The 15734-nt window shown below is 57.6% G+C and overlaps 2 protein-coding genes across 2 annotated transcripts; both read left to right on the top strand.

Annotated features, from left to right (window-relative positions):
- The first annotated feature begins 832 nt into the window (after window positions 1–832).
- CSF3R (colony stimulating factor 3 receptor) lies at window positions 833–8274 on the top strand. The gene is given in 17 exon segments (XM_075114756.1): window positions 833–1059; window positions 1958–2053; window positions 2384–2683; window positions 3008–3131; window positions 3271–3440; window positions 4224–4378; window positions 4614–4767; window positions 4882–4964; window positions 5053–5266; window positions 5558–5746; window positions 5980–6081; window positions 6413–6559; window positions 6776–6916; window positions 7062–7152; window positions 7373–7454; window positions 7617–8037; window positions 8040–8274. Coding segments are annotated over 16 exon segments (2529 nt in total). The 5' UTR covers window positions 833–1059; window positions 1958–1983; the 3' UTR covers window positions 8126–8274.
- Window positions 8275–8446: 172 nt separating this feature from the next.
- On the top strand, window positions 8447–15693 carry MRPS15 (mitochondrial ribosomal protein S15). The gene is made up of 8 exons (XM_075114761.1): window positions 8447–8507; window positions 9691–9753; window positions 10581–10656; window positions 11514–11562; window positions 12364–12448; window positions 13350–13408; window positions 14626–14817; window positions 15522–15693. Exons 1-8 carry the CDS (start codon window positions 8447–8449, stop codon window positions 15633–15635), a joined length of 699 nt encoding a protein of 232 aa, XP_074970862.1. The 3' UTR covers window positions 15636–15693.
- Window positions 15694–15734: the final 41 nt, after the last annotated feature.

Here is a 15734-nt window from a genome sequence, read left to right as displayed (position 1 = left end):
CGTTGTTTGCAGCACGGGGGTTGCGTGAGCGCTGAGTAACGCGCTCCTGGAGGTGACACGCGTGCTACAAATCCCGTAGTAAACAGCTGTTTGCACAACCGCCGCCTCCATTGCGAAGGCTGCGAGTGCGTCGCAGGTTGGGCAATCCCCTGTTTACCCCCATGCTCCAGTCCAGGCCCTGCAGGACATGGGGTTCCTGTCTGGGGCTGTGATGCCAGCCTGGCACAGGTGGGTGACATCCCAGCAGTGAGCCCCCCCCCCAGGGCAGCTGGGCAGCGCCCTGGGCAAGGGGCTGCTGGAAGAGCCCGGGTTAATGGTAGCACAAGGAGGTACCAGTGGGAAGGTCGGGTCTCAGGATGCGCTTGGGGCATCTCACGGATCCCCTCACGCTGGGGTGAGCTGGACTGTGTGGTGGGAGCATGGACAACTCGGGTTAAATGGGGCTTCACCAGACGGCTCTCCCCAGGCCAGGCTTTAGTAGACAGCCCAGGCTTGGCTGCAAGGGGCAGTGGTGCTGTCCCCAGGGACCGGGACAGGGAGGCAGGTCCCAGGAGAGGGCTGGAGGGTGCGAGGATGAGCCCAGTCCCCTGTGGTGAGTCCCCAGGGGCTGGGGGATGCGATCTGCACCCAGGCGGCACCACACTGTGCTGGCAGCCACGGCTGGATTTGCCTCCTGCCCTCCAAGTCCCTCGTCCCCCAGCCCAGTCCCCCGGCCCCAGGGCAGTCGCAGCGAGGAATCGGCTGTGCCACGTTCTGACTGCACCACGTCCCGGCTGCTGGAGCGGGCAGCGTGGGAGGCCGGGTGCTGCTCCCCGCCGCTGGATGTGTGCGTGCCACTGGGCTTTCCTTCCTGCGGCGAGTGAGGCGGTCGCAGCCTTCAGGGAAGTGTTTTGCAATCACCTTCTTCAGAGAGTCACAGCAATTAACGGCACTGGTTTTGAGGAACTAACGGTGAAAGCAGCATGTTAGCAAACGGGCTGAGCAGGGCAAGCCACCGGGAGCCGGAGGCCGGTGCTTGGAGCAGGCGGTGAGCAGCGACCAGACGCAGCAGGCACGGAGGTGAGGTAGGGATGGAGGCGAGGTAGGATGGGGTACAGGGTGCCCGGGTCCAGCTGAGCACCTTGCCTGTGGCTGCGTGAGCTGCTCTGCCCAGTCCCCTGCCAGGGACAGCCGCATGTACCAGGTGCTCAGGGGTGGCTGCTCCCCCATTACCCATGCTCGAGTCCCTCATCTGCCTCTGGACGTTGGCTTGGAGCGGTGGGAGAGCAGCTGTGGGCACCCCGAGGTGGGCGCAGCGTGGGCAGCCCCTCTGGGGGCAAATGCCCAGCACTGCTGAGGATGTGTCCGGGACTGACCCAGGGCAGAGGGTGAGCCAGCGGCCACGCAGGGCGGCAGCAGCCGCCGCTCCCAGGGCTGTTCCCCACAGCAGGCAGGGGGTGCAGCTGGAGGGGGCAGCACAGGTGAGGGGATGAGGGCAGGACGCCGAGGCCCCGCAGCTCTGGCCAGCCCCGCTGTGCTGCCATCGTTCAGTCGTTTCCCTCTTTCAGCTTATCAGTCCTTTGCTGCCCCAAGCCCCCGTGCTAACCCTCCCTGAAACCGCAAATCTCTGCCCAGCAGAGGCTGAAGACACCTGAGATAAGATCAGCCCGTGCCCGCAGCCAGGCACCGGGCATTGCGCCCCAGGATCGGGGTGCGCGGGGCTGAGAGCCGGTGGCAGGCTGTGCCGGAGGGGCCCCCGCCGGAGCGCCTCACCGCTGCTCTTTTCCACGCCGGCGCCTGTGGCAGCGCAGGCTGCCGAGCCCGGGGGCGGAGGTGTCAGCACTGCAGAAGGACTGCGGGGGAGAGGCTGCCTCTCACGGCAAAAGGACATTTTGCTCCAGGAAGCATTGGTGATGGTGGCAACGTGGCTCCTCCAGCCCACCCAACCCACCAGGACGAGCTGCTCTCTCCATTCCAGGTGATGCCAAAGCCACGGAGGAGACCATGGCCAGGCGCGGTGCTGGGACACCCTTCCTGCTGCGGCTCTCCCTGCTCCTGCTCCTCTGCCCGGGTGGTGAGTGGGGCCCACCCCGTCCCGCAGCCGCATGCCCCGCACCGCCCCTTGCACCCAGCGCCCGTCCTGTCTGCCTGGACCGGCCAGGGCCACAGCACGCAGGGGTTGCTGCGGCCAGGCAGGGGCGCCGGTGGCAGGGCAGGCGCTGGCAGGATGGGGCCCGGAGCGTGCTGGCGGGCTTGCCCAACGCCCGGCTCTTCCTCTCCAGTGGCTGGGGGGCCCATCTAAGGGAAGAGGCGCTCATCCCTCTGTCCTGCCTGAGCGCCGAGGAGCTGAGATGACTTCACCATGGCCGCCGCCCTGGATGTGACACATTTTTCCTGCCTGCAGGGTCCCTGGGCTGTGCCTCAGTGGCCGTGGGCTCACCCGTTGTGCCCCTGGGCTCGGCCGTCACAGCATCCTGCACCATCTGGAGCAAGCTCTGCCGCAGCTTGGAGCAGGGGAAAGTCCAGATCACCTGGATGCTGGACAATGAGCCTGTGGCCGGGACCCAGCACCGGGGCCCGGGGGGCACAGAGGTGTCCAACCTCACCCTACCCCAGTTTAACCACACGCAGGCCAAGCTGTGGTGCTGGGTGGAGTGGAACGGGACCAAGCAGCGCATCGGCATGGCTGAGATCAGGGCGGGCTGTAAGTCTGCTGCCACCACAGGTCACCCATATGTGCACATGTGTACTTGACAGAGGTGCCACCTGGCACCGGTGTTTGTACGTCTCCTCCCCGAGACGTGTGTCTGCCCTGGGCAAGCTGGGCAAAGCCACTGGGGCGGGAGCAGCACCCAGGGCCGATGGCTGAGGGAGGCTGTTTCGGGGCTGTGCCTGGCCACGTCCCGGCACACCGGTGCCCAGCGGGCAGGCTGCGGGCCAGGGCAGGTTTGGGGGAGTGGTGGCATGGCAGCGGGGCTCTGTGAACTGGGCGCTTTGCTCAGGCTCTTCCCCGGCCGCTCCCTCCCAGATCCACCTGCAAAGCCCTTCAACCTCAGCTGTGTTCTGAACCTCAGCGACTACGGGCTGACGTGCCAGTGGGAGCCGGGAGCTGACAGCCACCTCCCCACCAGCATCGCACTGAAGTGTGCCAGGTAAGCGTCGAGGCGTGACACAGTCCCCGGTGTCTGGCTCCTGGCCACCTCTCCCAGCCCTTGCCCTCTGCCAAAGCACATGGCAAGCCTTGTCCTCCGCCAAAGGGTGTCCCCGAGCCCACCCCTCTCACTGCCGCAGGAGCAGAGCCCAGGTGGTGACGGGCTGCATCCCGCAAGGCGGCCGCAGCTGCTGCACGGTGCCACGCCGGCTGCTCCAGCTCTACCGGCAAATGGAGATCTGGGTGTCTGCCACCAACGCGCTGGGCACGGCCGAGTCAGAGCATCTCTGCATCGACCCCATGGATGTTGGTGAGTGACGGCCAGAGATGTGCACCTCGTGTGGAGGTCAGGGGCCGGAGAAGCTCATCAGTGGTGAGAGAGGGATATTAGAGTGCCATTAACGCATGTTGGGCTTTTAGGTCGTATTTTATGGGCAGGCTCCCATGATAAATGGCTTACCAGGATGAATAGGTGCCAAAGCCACATTACAGACTGAGCGGTGTGTGCTGAGGGTTATGAGCTGCTGGTTGACCTGCTGCACTCTACAACTCTCTCCAGCAATGGATTACCCATTTATTCAGGAGGTCTATTAATAATATATCCAGTTCCTATAAACTATTCATAAAAGGAACCTTCCCAGATGCTATGACTTGTCCTCCCTGCTCTGCACCCAGGGAAGGGCTGCCCACAAACCACCTAGCCCTCCCACAGCCATGCTGGGCTTTCACCCCCCAGCAGACTCAAACATGTGGCTTTCCTGGCCCTGTACCAGACCCCAGGTCCCGCAGGATTTATTTTTCCTGCATAGGCATCAATGCCACCTGGAGCCCAGGCTGCAGAGCAGTGCCAGTGCTCTGCTCCTGAGCATTGCCCTGTGTCCCGGGCAGGGGCACGCACTGGCTCCCATCCCCTGCCACGAGCCATTCTCCTACATGTTCCAGAGTGGTTTCTTCCCATCCTTGCCGTTGGGTCCGGGCAGGCCAGCGCCCCAGCTGCAGCTCGTGGTGCTTACAGAGGCACTGCACAAGGCTGTGGCCTTGTGCACCGCCCATAGTGGCACCTCTCCAGCTCTCTCCCTGGCTCTTCCTCCAGCTAAGCTGGACCCCCCGGCCCTGAAGAGCATCCAGTCCATCCCCTTCCAGACCGACTGCGTCACCCTGGTCTGGGAGGTGGCACGGAGCAACGCCCACATGGAGCTGCAGTGCGAGCTGCGCTACCGGGCACCTAAGGACCCCACCTGGGCTCTGGTGAGTGATGCTGGGGCAGCGGGACCGTGGAGGGCCAGCGAGAAGGAGCCGGGACCCTCCCCTCTGCTCCGAGCTCTGCCAGGTTTCCTGCAATGGGAGCGGCGGGGTGCCCGTGTGGGAGGGGGACAGCAAGGTCCCCCCTTGCACGCTCCACGCAGCGCCCACACCGGAGCCAGACCCTGCACTGCCTGCTCAAGGCAGGAGCCAGCACAGCCCTATCTCTGGCTGCCACCAGGTCACCGGCATTGTTGGCCAGGCTGGCACCACACAGTGCTGTGGCTTCCTCTTCGGTATGCAGTACCACTTCCAGATGCGGTGCCGGCGCAGCTCGGCACAGAGCTACTGGAGCGAGTGGAGCCTGGGCAGGAACTACACCACCCATGAGAAAGGTGGGTGCAGAGGCACACGGGGAGGGTCTCCCCTGCCCAGCCAGGTAGTACAGCCATGGTGGCATGGCCACGCTCACCCCTCTCAGCTCCCTGCCCGCCCTTCTCCTGTTGCAGCCCCTGAGGGGAAGCTGGACGCGTGGTGGAGCACTCAGCCGGCTGGGGCAGGCGGGCGGATGGAGGTGCAGCTGCGCTGGAAGGTGAGCATGGGTGGGGGGTGGGGGCGTGGGGGCTGCCAGGACATCGCCCTGGGGACTGAGCATCCCCGCACACCCTGCCTGCGCTCAGGCCCCACGGCAGCGGGAAGCAAATGGGCGAGTGCTGGGATACCGCATCACCCTAAGCCCAAGGAGGAGGGGCAGGGACCCCCCAACCGTCTGCAACACCACCCACACCCAGTGCAACTTCTCCGCACCAGCGGGGACCAGGAGGGTCCATCTCTCAGCCTACAATGCCGCCGGCGAGTCAGCAGCGACCGATGTCATCCTCCTGGAGAGGAAAGGTGAGGGCAGCACAAACCTCCGGCAGGTCAAAACCTCCGTGCACCCCCCTGGGGCTCTGCCTCCCCCAGCAGCTCCCTGAGCTCTCAATCGGGGTGCTGCTCCCTTGCCCTGCTGTGGGGGAGATGCCTCCCTGGGTGTGTGACCGGGGTGCTCCCAAACAGGCTGCTCGTGGGGTGCACAGCCAGGGCAAGGAGCAGGGCAGGCACCTGGGCAGGGGCTGGGGGGCACGGGAGGCGATGTGGCACGGATGGTCCCCTCTCCCATCATGCCGGCTGGCTGTCCCTGTGCAGGTCAGCCCCTGGCGGGGCTCGAGGCCGTGCCCGGGGGTGAGCACAGCCTCTGGGTGCGCTGGGAGGCACCGCTGGCCCCGGTGGCTGCCTACATCCTGGAGTGGCAGCGGGTGTCCTCAGAGCCCAGCCGCTGCAGCGCTTGCTGGCAGATGGAGCGTGATGCGGCTGCCACCACAGCCCTCATCCAGGGTAAGCGGGGGAGTCCCTGCCCTCCTGGTCAGATGTGCGGGGGAGGGGTGGGGGGTGTACCAGGGGGCTGGCACCCCTCCTGACTGCCCCAGCGCCAAACCCTACTCCAAGCCCACTCCATGCCCTCCCTCCTTCCTCTGGGTCCACTCCCGGGGTACGGCACAGGGCAGGCAGGCTGGCGCTGTGGGGCAGCTGGAGCCCTAAACCCCTGGACCCCCCGCTCTCCATTGCAGATGGCATCGAGCCTTTCCAGAGATACAACATCTCGGTGTACCCCCTCTACAAGGACACCGTAGGGGTGCCCATCCACACCGCAGCCTACTCCAAGCAGAAGGGTACGTGTGCTCTCAGCAGCTGCCCTCAGGACCCCAGGGGGCTCACCCCACACCACCAAGCCTTTGTCTTTCAAAAAGGAGAGCCAGCCTTCCTACCACATGCCTCTAGTTCAGGGCTGTGCAGAAGAGCTCAGCCCACTGGGCTGGATCTTGGCTCATCTCTGAAGGTGCTCTCAGCTGGACTGAGCCCCACAGGGGCACAGCATGGGGCAGGGACTGACACCCACACCGCAGGAGTGGGACTCACCACTCAGAGCATCCCCCTGCTGGTCCCCCACCCCGAGGCAGCGGTTCTGCACAGCACCTGGTCACTTGTCCTGCTCTGTTTCAGCACCGTCCTATGCCCCAAAGCTCCACCTGAAGAGCATCAGCAAATCTGAGGCCGAGCTGTGCTGGGACCCGGTGCCGGTTGAGATGCAGAATGGCTTCATCACCAGCTACACCATCTTCTGGGCCAACAGCACCGCAGACGTGTCCAGTGAGTCCTGCCCACGCTACCGCCAGCCCTGCCCTCCATCCCGCCTCCATGTGTTGAGCGGGGTCATCAGCAGCCTCCATGCCCTTATCAGAGGGTCAGGGTGTGCATGTGGGTCCCACACAGGTCCCCCTGCCTGCAAAGACCCATGAGGCCATGCAGGCAAGTGGCACCTGCAGAGCAGCTCCCGCCGCACCAACAGCTTCTGCATTTGCACAGGTGCCACTGTGAATCCCTCCCTCAGCTCCTTTGTCATCCGGGAGCTGAAGCCGTCGACCCTGTACAAAGTGCACATCATGGCATCCACAGCCGCCGGCAGCACCAACGGCACCAGCCTGACCCTGGTGACCATGGTGCTAGGTGAGGGGGTGCAGCCCCTCAGCGGGGTGTAGGGCAGGGAGGGGACCTGGCGGACCCTGGGTCCTGCCCCAGCCTCGCAGCACAGCGTGGCCAGAGCTGCCCCACCACAGGTCCCCCGTGACCCTCTCCCCTGACCATTTTCCAGATGACATTGAAATCCAGTTCCTCTTCCTGACCCTGGGGCTGATCTTTGTCCTGCTCATACTTTTGCTCATTTGCTTCCAGAAGAACGGGCGGTGAGTACTGAAGACCGCGGGCTGGACCAGCCCTGCACCGGGCTGGGCTGCCCTGGCAGTCCCTGTCCCCAGTGGCCCTGGACGCAGCCTGGCTGCTGGAAGGATGGCGTGGCTGCAGGGAGCGGCGGCAGCCCGCTGTGAGCTCGGCGGAAGCAAGGCCAGCCCCAAGGCCACCAGTTTCAGGCCCCTTCGCTGAGTCCCCTTGTCCTGTGGCCACCAGGGTGAAGCAGCAGTTCTGGCCCAGCGTCCCTGACCCTGCCAACAGCAGCCTGGGCAAGTGGGTGCCGGCAGAGCTGCAGCAGGTGAGACCCAGACAGCTGCTCCCCCCAGACCCCCGCTCCCCACCTGGGCACCGCTCTCCGCGGCTCCGTCCGCACTCCGTGCGCCACAGGGCGCGGAGGGCACAGTGCCCAGGGCGTGAGGCCACACTGGGATCGGTCCGTGACCACATGCCGTTCCTCCAGGAGCCCCTGCAGGTCCCCGGCGTGAGGGAGCCCGGGCTGGCGACCATTTCTACCGTCACAGTGCTCGAAAGGGCGGCGGGGAAGCCACCGCCCGCCTGGGGCAAGGAGCCCACCACCGAGCCCACCGGCACCTTCCCCGCCGTGCCCCAGCCCTACGTGCGGCAGGAGGGACCCGGCGTGCCGGGCCGCGGCTGGGCGGCAGCGGAGCCGTGCCAGGGCCCCGGCGGGAGCGGGGAGACCGTCCAGTACGCGCGGGTGGTGGGCGACGGGTACAAGGGCCAGCAGCACGCCCTGCCGCGCCTCTACCTGCGCTCCAGCTCCACGCAGCCCCTGCTCCTCGACCCCAGCCCCAGCCCCAAGCCCTACGAGAACCTGTGGTTCCACGAGGCTGCCCCCCACGGCTACCCGGGGACGAGGGGTGCCCTGAGGAGCCCCCGCCCACCTTCCCCCTGCTGCAGGGCCTTCGCATCAACGGGGCCGAGGAGCTCCACGACTGCCGGGCGTTTTAGTGCCGGGGACCGGGCGGCACTAACGGGCCCAGCCCCGGGGCACGGCTCACCGCGACACCCCGGGCACGGCGGGTGGGCTCCCTCCGCCGGTGCTGTGTGCGTCCCCTCCCTTCCCCTCCCCTCCGCAATAAACGGGGACGCGCTGAGAACGGCCCAGGACGCCCGTGCGGCGGGACGAGCCGGCGGGGACCGGGAGGGGGAAGGAAGCCGCGCCGCCCATCGATGCGCTCGGCGCTCGGCCCCCTGCCGCACTCGGCGCTCGGCCGCCGCGCCTGGTCAAGATGGCGGCGCCGGTGGTGGCGGGTCGGTGAGGGCCGGGCCATGCTGGCGCTGCGGGCGGCTCTGGGCCGCTGTCTGGCGGGGACGGCCCGCGGCGGGGCCGGTGAGGGCCGGGGGGGAGCTCGGGCCGCGCTACAGAGGCCGCTGGGAGCGGGGTGGAAGGGGAAGCGGGGTCAGGCGGGCGGCCGGGGCCGGGGCGGGCGCGGGGTCGGGGTCGACCTGGGGCGGGGAGAAAGGGGCCTGAGGCGGCCTTGAGGAGGGACAAAGGTCTGGGTGACCCGGGGGTCCCCGGGATGCTGTTGGGGAGGCGGGGCCGCGGGGGGGGGCCCTCGGGGCACCGGGGGGACACGGGTGGGCGGGGCCGACCCCCCACGGCCCCGCTGGGGTAGCGGGGGGCCAGGGCCGGCCAGCCCTGAGCCGGGCCGGGGGCCTGGGGCTGCCCCTGCCCTGCGCATGGCGGGGACCTGCTGGGGCAGCTGAGGCGTCCCCGAGGCCAGGGATCTCTCGGCGGAGCTGCTGTGTGCTGGGCCGAGGCGCGGGCTGGGGCCCTGGCGTGGCTCCCGCACACGCTGTACCCGCACCGTGAGCGTGGCGGGGTGTGCAGGGAGCCCCGCGCTCGCTCTCCGTGCCGGTGGACGCACGCTGGAGCTGAGCCTGCTTCTTGGCCAGTTCCGTTTGCAGGCAGGTACATGGAATGGCAAGGTCTGTATTTGAATACATGTTTGAGGCACAGATGAATAATCTGAAGCAGAGACTGATTCCAAAAACGGGCAACAGGAGCCTCAAAAGAGCAGTTGGAAGAGTTTTTTTCTTGAAAGGTCAAAGACGGCTCAATTCAGGTTGCTGATGAATATCCTCACCTGTACCAAGCTGTGCCAGTCAAAGGTTGTCTCTAGTCTCACTGCCTCTGTGCTCTGCCGCTGGGGTAGTCCAGAGCAGCCTAACTCATACGTGAAATTACCTGAATTAGTTCATCAGTTTAAACCCCCTAAATGAACTCGGCTCAGCTGGGGAGCCCTCCCACTCTCTGCCTAGTGTCTGTAATCTCTTCCTGCTGCTCTGTTCTTATCATTTGCATTCAGAACATGGTGAAGCAGCACAGCTTCGCCCGTTTGTTTTAGCACCCATGTGAAAGCCACACTGAACTGTTCTACTCTCCTTTGGGACAAAGAACCTGGCTGGCCACTGACCACCTTAGAGTCTAAGTTCGCTGACCAGTTTTCTAGTATAGACTGAGCAAAAAAAAAAGTGCACACAAGTCTGATAAATCTTTTTCTTTCATCAAGCTTGCAGTCCCTTTATTCAGGCAGCCAGATGTTACGCCAGACCTGTGAGAAGGAAGAGGAAAGGTATGTTGGGATTAATGGGACCATGTGGCAAAATGTTTTAATGTTGACATTATCAGAGTTGTATCCTAATGCCGCAGGAAGAGAGGGCATTTGGAGAAATTAGTGGTTTTCACTTTAAAGATGCAGAGCTCACCGTGAGGAGAGGGAGGAAATACAGTCCTGTTGTGCAGGATTCTGCAGTCCTGCAGCTTCTTGATGGGTAGTTACAAGGATGAGGGAGCCAGACTCTTCCTGGTACTGCCAAATGATATAATGAGGGGCAGCGGTCCCAAATAGCAGCTCAGAGATGTTCCAGCTGGACACAAAAGGAAAAGGGATTCACTGGAAGGCAGTGCAGCACGGGAATGTGCTTCACAGAGGGGCTGTGGAATATCCATTCTCAGAGGCTTTCGAGGCTTTGCTAGACAAAGAAATGATGACAGTCCCACTTTAAAGGGGAGATTGGACTAGAAACTTCATAAGTTTCCTTTGTAAACCCTTTTGCGGTTCTGTGCTTCTAGAAATAATTCCTTGCAAGTTCAAAAGTTACTCAGAAAATTCAGCAGCTCATGAACCTGTGGGAAATTAGCAGTTGTCATTAGCAAGAGGTCACTGATCTCAATGGACTGTACACCATGTTGTAAATCCAGGGTGCTGAAGGCAAGAGACTGGACCCAATTTTATTCACTCAACTCCTGCCATCTCAGCTTGATCTCTTTAAGTTTTTCCTTCTTATTTGGAGCATACAGTCTATTTTCTTTGCAATTTGTTTCCTCTGATCTAGTTTGCAAGCACGTTCAGAGCTCTGACTTTGTATCGCTCTTCCTCAAATGTTAATCTCTTTGCAGAAATCCCCAGCCATTTGGATGATCTTCCTCCCACAATGCTGAAGAAGGATTATGCCAATGTCCCAATAATAAACAGGTATGATACAGAGAGAGGAAATGACTATTCTCTTCAGAGATTTGTATCTTACATGCACACAACCGCAATACGTGGAAGCTGTCACCTGCTCAGTAATTAATTAATGCTCTGTGGTCACTGGTATGCAATTTAGCACAAAAATTGCAAAGTCATTTTGAAAGTCAAATTTGCAAAAGCAGTCACTGATTAGGGTTATGTAAGGCTTTTGTTTACTTAATCTTACATTAAGTGCTGGCTGCCCACGTCTTCTGTGGACTTTGTAGTCCATAGGAAAAAAGAAATAATCTTGAAATACCGGAAATAATCTTCTTAGAAATAATCTGTGCCCGTCTTGAGCTCAGGTGCTAGAGAATGTGCAGTTGAACAACTCAAAATGAATGGCTGCTGCTGGAATTTGGACCTGGAGTTCAGCATTTTTATGCTTTGATTCTAGAACTGCTCATGTGTGGTGCATGGAGAGCCCCCAGTGGCGTAACTGAGACTTTCACAGATCTTTGAAGGAGCCAGTCTTAAAATTAATTATTTTGTCCTTGTGCGCTTACCTGGGGGTTAAGCCTCAGCACCCAGTTTGCACGTAATGTTTTTGGAATTGGTAAGAATTCATCATCATTTGAAATAACTGTGCTTCCCACAGCGGCAAAATTACTCGATGCTTTTGTAATCTCAGCCATGATTTTTCTTAGGAATGTAAGAAACAGCGTATGGCTGACAGGTTTGGGAGGGGAGGAGAATTGCTGTAAATTGGTAGAGTAAATTAAAGTTGAGAAAAGTCAATATGTTCTGAAAACCTAACCTCATTTCTGTTGTTAAATACACTTCGCTTCTAGCTTATAAACTAATCTGCCATCTCCTTGCAGTGTTGATGATGTAGTAAAAAGACTGTTGTCACTGGAAATGGCAAGCCAGGTTAGTTTCATTCTACTTGCATAAAAAACCCTGGACGATTTAGTGAACACATTTATGTAAAACTTGTCTATGTTGTTAAATGCCCTTCACCTTTTTTTTTTTTTAAGTGTTGCTCGGTGACTGCAAATCTGGGGCTATTAAATACATGAGAGTGATAAGTCGTGTATGCTCTTAAAATTTATCATGCGGTCTTCTTTATGATAATTGCATACTAAAGGGAGAGAAGAAAATATTAGGCAATCACAGGGGAGATGAGCTGTGTTACGTTACTGCTGATGGTTGGCCTGTGTTCTAGCAAATAGTACGCTGGACAGCAGATGTTCTTCAAATTACTTTTACTTTTTGTACGCCAGAAAACAAAGTAAGCAAATTGTACGGCAGCACAAAGATCTCACTGTCTCTTGCTGCCTACCACTTCAGCTTAAAAAGGTGCAAAAAAGTAAAGGCTACTGCCCTGCGAGATCAGCTTCAGTTCTCTCTCCTATTCAAGAAAGCAGCGGGGCCTCTTCAACACCCTTCTTCTGTAATCTCGGGATGAAGGGTGTGTCTGGACTGGTGGCTTGAACAATGGCTGTTCTGTGTTCCGCTGAGATGTTTTTGTGCTGCGTCGCTGCTGTACTCCGAGCACCGATCCGCAAGCAGTAGGTGCTTTTTTCCAGCACTTCTTACACGTTTTGTGACGGACACTGAGTAAAGCTATTAATTACAAAGCCTTTATCTGGGCATTTGGGAAGAGAGCTGGGGTGTCTCAGACCTTTAGCATTCCTGAGAAAGTGCCAAGCTCTCTTCTGTTATCCACAGAAGGAGAAGGTGAAAATAAAGACACAGCAGCTGGTGGAGAAGGTCAGGAGGTCTCCCAATGACAATGGCTCCTTTGAGGTGCAAGGTAAGTTAAAAAAGTAGAAGGGTATTGTTGGCAGATGATGCATCTCTGCTTTTATTCAGCTATTCCCACCCCAGCACTTCAAGTTTCCTGTATCAGTTAGGAGAATCTCCTTCAGGAGAGCACCTGAGAGGCAGGCAGCCTGCAGCATGCTCTGGAGGACCTGTTCAGGGTTTGGGATGCTGCAGAGGCAGCACATGCACTTACTGGCAGGTGGCTGCTAGGATGATTTCCAAATTCCTACTCCATATCCACCCTTCAAAGGCAGCATGGACACTATTATGCTTGAAGTGCTTATGTGACGTGAAGCGTTGCACTGCACTCGTTACCAAAATAAACTACTAGATTTAGCCGTGGAACCCGAATTTCCTTCTGCATCAGAGTGCTCTGGCCGAAGCACAGTGAGGGACAGTGCAGGGATGAAGGCCATGCTGCCTTTGACCAAGGTGTGCTCCTTTATCCTTAATAAAGGCCTTCAGTTTCTCAGGATGCCACCAGCACCTTCCTCCAAAGCCTAAAAGCTCAAAGAGCTGGCTGCTGCTCAGACAGACCCTCTTAATTTGTGGCTGTTCCTCCAAAGCTTAAGCCAAGTGAAGCGAAATGAATGTGAAGTCGTCAGTAATGCAAGAGGTGTTTTGCAGATACGTATGATCTGTTGTTAAAATTTTAACCTCTAATTAAGCAGCTTCATAATAGTAATAGTTCTGACTGGGGTTGCGTAGGTTATATTTTGTGGTTTGTTTTGCAATTATTCAGAGGGCTGTGTGGTAATATTTGCTGTGGTGCGGTGGGTGCCCATAAGAACAGCAGTCCTCAGCTGGCAATTTGAAGGGAATGCAAATGATACTGTCTCACCCTGGAAAGCTGCTGCTCTCATGCGCCTTCTTATGTCTGTTCTTTATAGTTGCTATGTTGACTGCCAAGATACGCACTTACGAGGAGCATCTTCAGAGGCATCCCAAGGTAACTATCAGTAATTGGAGCCCACACATCTGAGACAGCAGCTGTTCAGGTTGTTTTCTCAGTTTAGAACAAAAGGATTTTAATTCTGGGGATTATGGCTTTCCTAGGAAGGTTTATAAAATAGTTACAGCTGTTTCCTCATGCCAGTCTGGGAAACTGCTGGCTCAATCACAGCTACGTTCTCTCCACCTGAAAGGTGGAGCATGTTGTTCTTTGTTACTGGATTGGCTGAAGTGGCTGAGCAGATACCTTTGAACAGAGTTTAGCTAAATTTATCCTTGCTGCAGATGCAGCTTCACTGCTTAGTTTTCAGAGTAATTAATGTTGTCTCTTCAGCAGCTGTTCTACCTGTGAAATGTTTAGTGGACAGGACTGTGTTAATGTCATAACGACTACTTTCCCACCTAAAGCTACCTGGGTTCAGAGCCCAAATTTGAAACCTCACAACTACGAATTTATGAACAAGATATGTTAAAGACTCTGCAGTGCAAATGGTGGGAAATGGATTAATCGACTGCATTTGAAAAAAAGCACATAACTATTTGTTAATCGGAAAAGCTTGAAGCATAAACCAGAATAGAATTCAGTTTCTATAAGAAGCCAGAAGTTGTGCCAAATATTTCAGCAGAAGAGACCTTTTGAAATTACTTGGATGAAGCCTGCTCTTGACACAAATTGCTTGTACAGGATAGGGAAATTTCTCCCATGGGGACTGCCCTGAAAGGCGGGGCTCGAGCTACGCGTGTTCCCTTCCAAAGAACAGCCCAAATGGCCAGGTAGACCCAAGTCACTTTTTTTTCCACATTTAATTTCTGGGAAAACACAGATAAGTGCTTCTGTGTTATTTCTGGACCAGTACATTTCAGGGGAGGCAGAGTTTGTAGCCAGAAGACCTTCCCTACAGCCTTCACCTCCAAGCCATTGCAGCTTTTGCCACTGCCTGAAACTCTGTGCAGGCTGACGACGGACTTCAGGGTTGGGAGAGGAAGGTGCAGACGCAGAACGAAGAAAGCAGTTTCAGTGAAAAGTAAATTAAGGCATCTTGGATCTCCTTGTGGTGACCTAATGTGCTTGCAGTATCTGCCAAGAAAAATTGTTCTAAGATACTGCCCTTAACCTGACTGTTTCCTTTCAGCGATAATCTGGTCTATTCTAAGTAATTTATTGGAACGGAGGCATAATTTGTCTGCAACTAGTGAACACTAAGTCCTTTGCAGGACAAAAATAACCGTCGTCGCATGCTGATGGATATGGATCGCCGGAAGAAGCTACTTGCATATCTTCGCCGTGTCCGCTATGATACCTTTGAAAACACCTGCAAGCAGCTGAATATCCAGTACAGCCTGCCCCCTCCCTACACCAGAAGGGTCACCAAGCGCTGGGTTGTGAAGAAGGCTTTCTGTCTCAAGGTATGGAGCCCTATGGAGAGACAGTAGTGTAGCTGGGGTAGGAAAAAATCTCTTCATAGAAGGGCATAATTAAGACAGTTGGAAAAGACTGATAGATAAATCCTTTTAATCCATGCTTTGAATTGGAGGAGGTAATGATAATGTCTGCAGAGAAATATATAAGCTCGGCAAAGAGCTCCATGAAAAAGAGTTACATAGCAGGCAGTGACGCACGTGCTGTGCTTGAGAACGTCAAATTGTGCTGCGGGTTTTTTCAGACCCTGGTAGAGGAACTAATACGTGAGACTATCGAATTTGATGGCAGCCTTGGAACAGAAATGTGTATCCACCCACTGTCTACTCTCTTTTGCTCCAAATACAGTGGTGTAACACCTGTGCGATATACCTTAGGCTGACTGCGCAGAATCAAGTAGCTGGGCATGCCTTCAGTCTTTAAATACTAAATTTCTGTCCAATAAATTGTAACCAAAAGACTGAGCAGCTGTAACAGAATACCTCCAAATGGTACCCAAGGCGCAGGGCTGGCTGGAGTCCAGGAGGATGCGCACGGAAAGGAGTTGGTCTTGCTGCACGGCGTGCCTCCTGGCCTCCGCTGCAGGACTGCGGATGGGTGCCGCCTGCAGCAGCGGCGCTGGAGCAGCCCTGCTCAGCAGCAGGCAGCTTTGTCTCTCCCCTTCTCTCACCTCCTTACGCTCCTCCTGCAGGTTTTTCAGGAGGCGCAGAAGCTGAAAGCAGCAGAGAGGCTGAAGCAGAGGAGAGAGTGGCAAGCAAGAGCTGCGAAGGAGAAACAGGCACAGAGCGAGGGGACACCGGTGTAGCGGCATGTTGAGGCTCTGACACAGCCCATCTCTAACAATAAATAACAACCTAAAGACATGGTGCCTCTTTGCTTATGTGTGTGCATGACCTGTGCCATG

The sequence above is a fragment of the Phalacrocorax aristotelis genome, chromosome 20 (assembly GCF_949628215.1).
Source record: "Phalacrocorax aristotelis chromosome 20, bGulAri2.1, whole genome shotgun sequence".
Classification (NCBI taxonomy): domain Eukaryota; kingdom Metazoa; phylum Chordata; class Aves; order Suliformes; family Phalacrocoracidae; genus Phalacrocorax; species Phalacrocorax aristotelis.
The sequence above is the reverse complement of the archived record's forward strand: the minus strand, read 5'-3'. Positions and strand labels throughout refer to the sequence as shown.

Excerpts from the sequence above, each read along its gene's own strand:
- MRPS15 (XM_075114761.1), top strand. The coding sequence starts at position 8,447 with ATGCTGGCGCTGCGGGCGGCTCTGGGCCGCTGTCTGGCGGGGACGGCC. Across the intron at positions 11,563-12,363 it reads CACTGGAAATGGCAAGCCAG|AAGGAGAAGGTGAAAATAAA; the intron begins GTTAGTTTCATT and ends TGTTATCCACAG. Across the intron at positions 14,818-15,521 it reads AGAAGGCTTTCTGTCTCAAG|GTTTTTCAGGAGGCGCAGAA; the intron begins GTATGGAGCCCT and ends CTCCTCCTGCAG.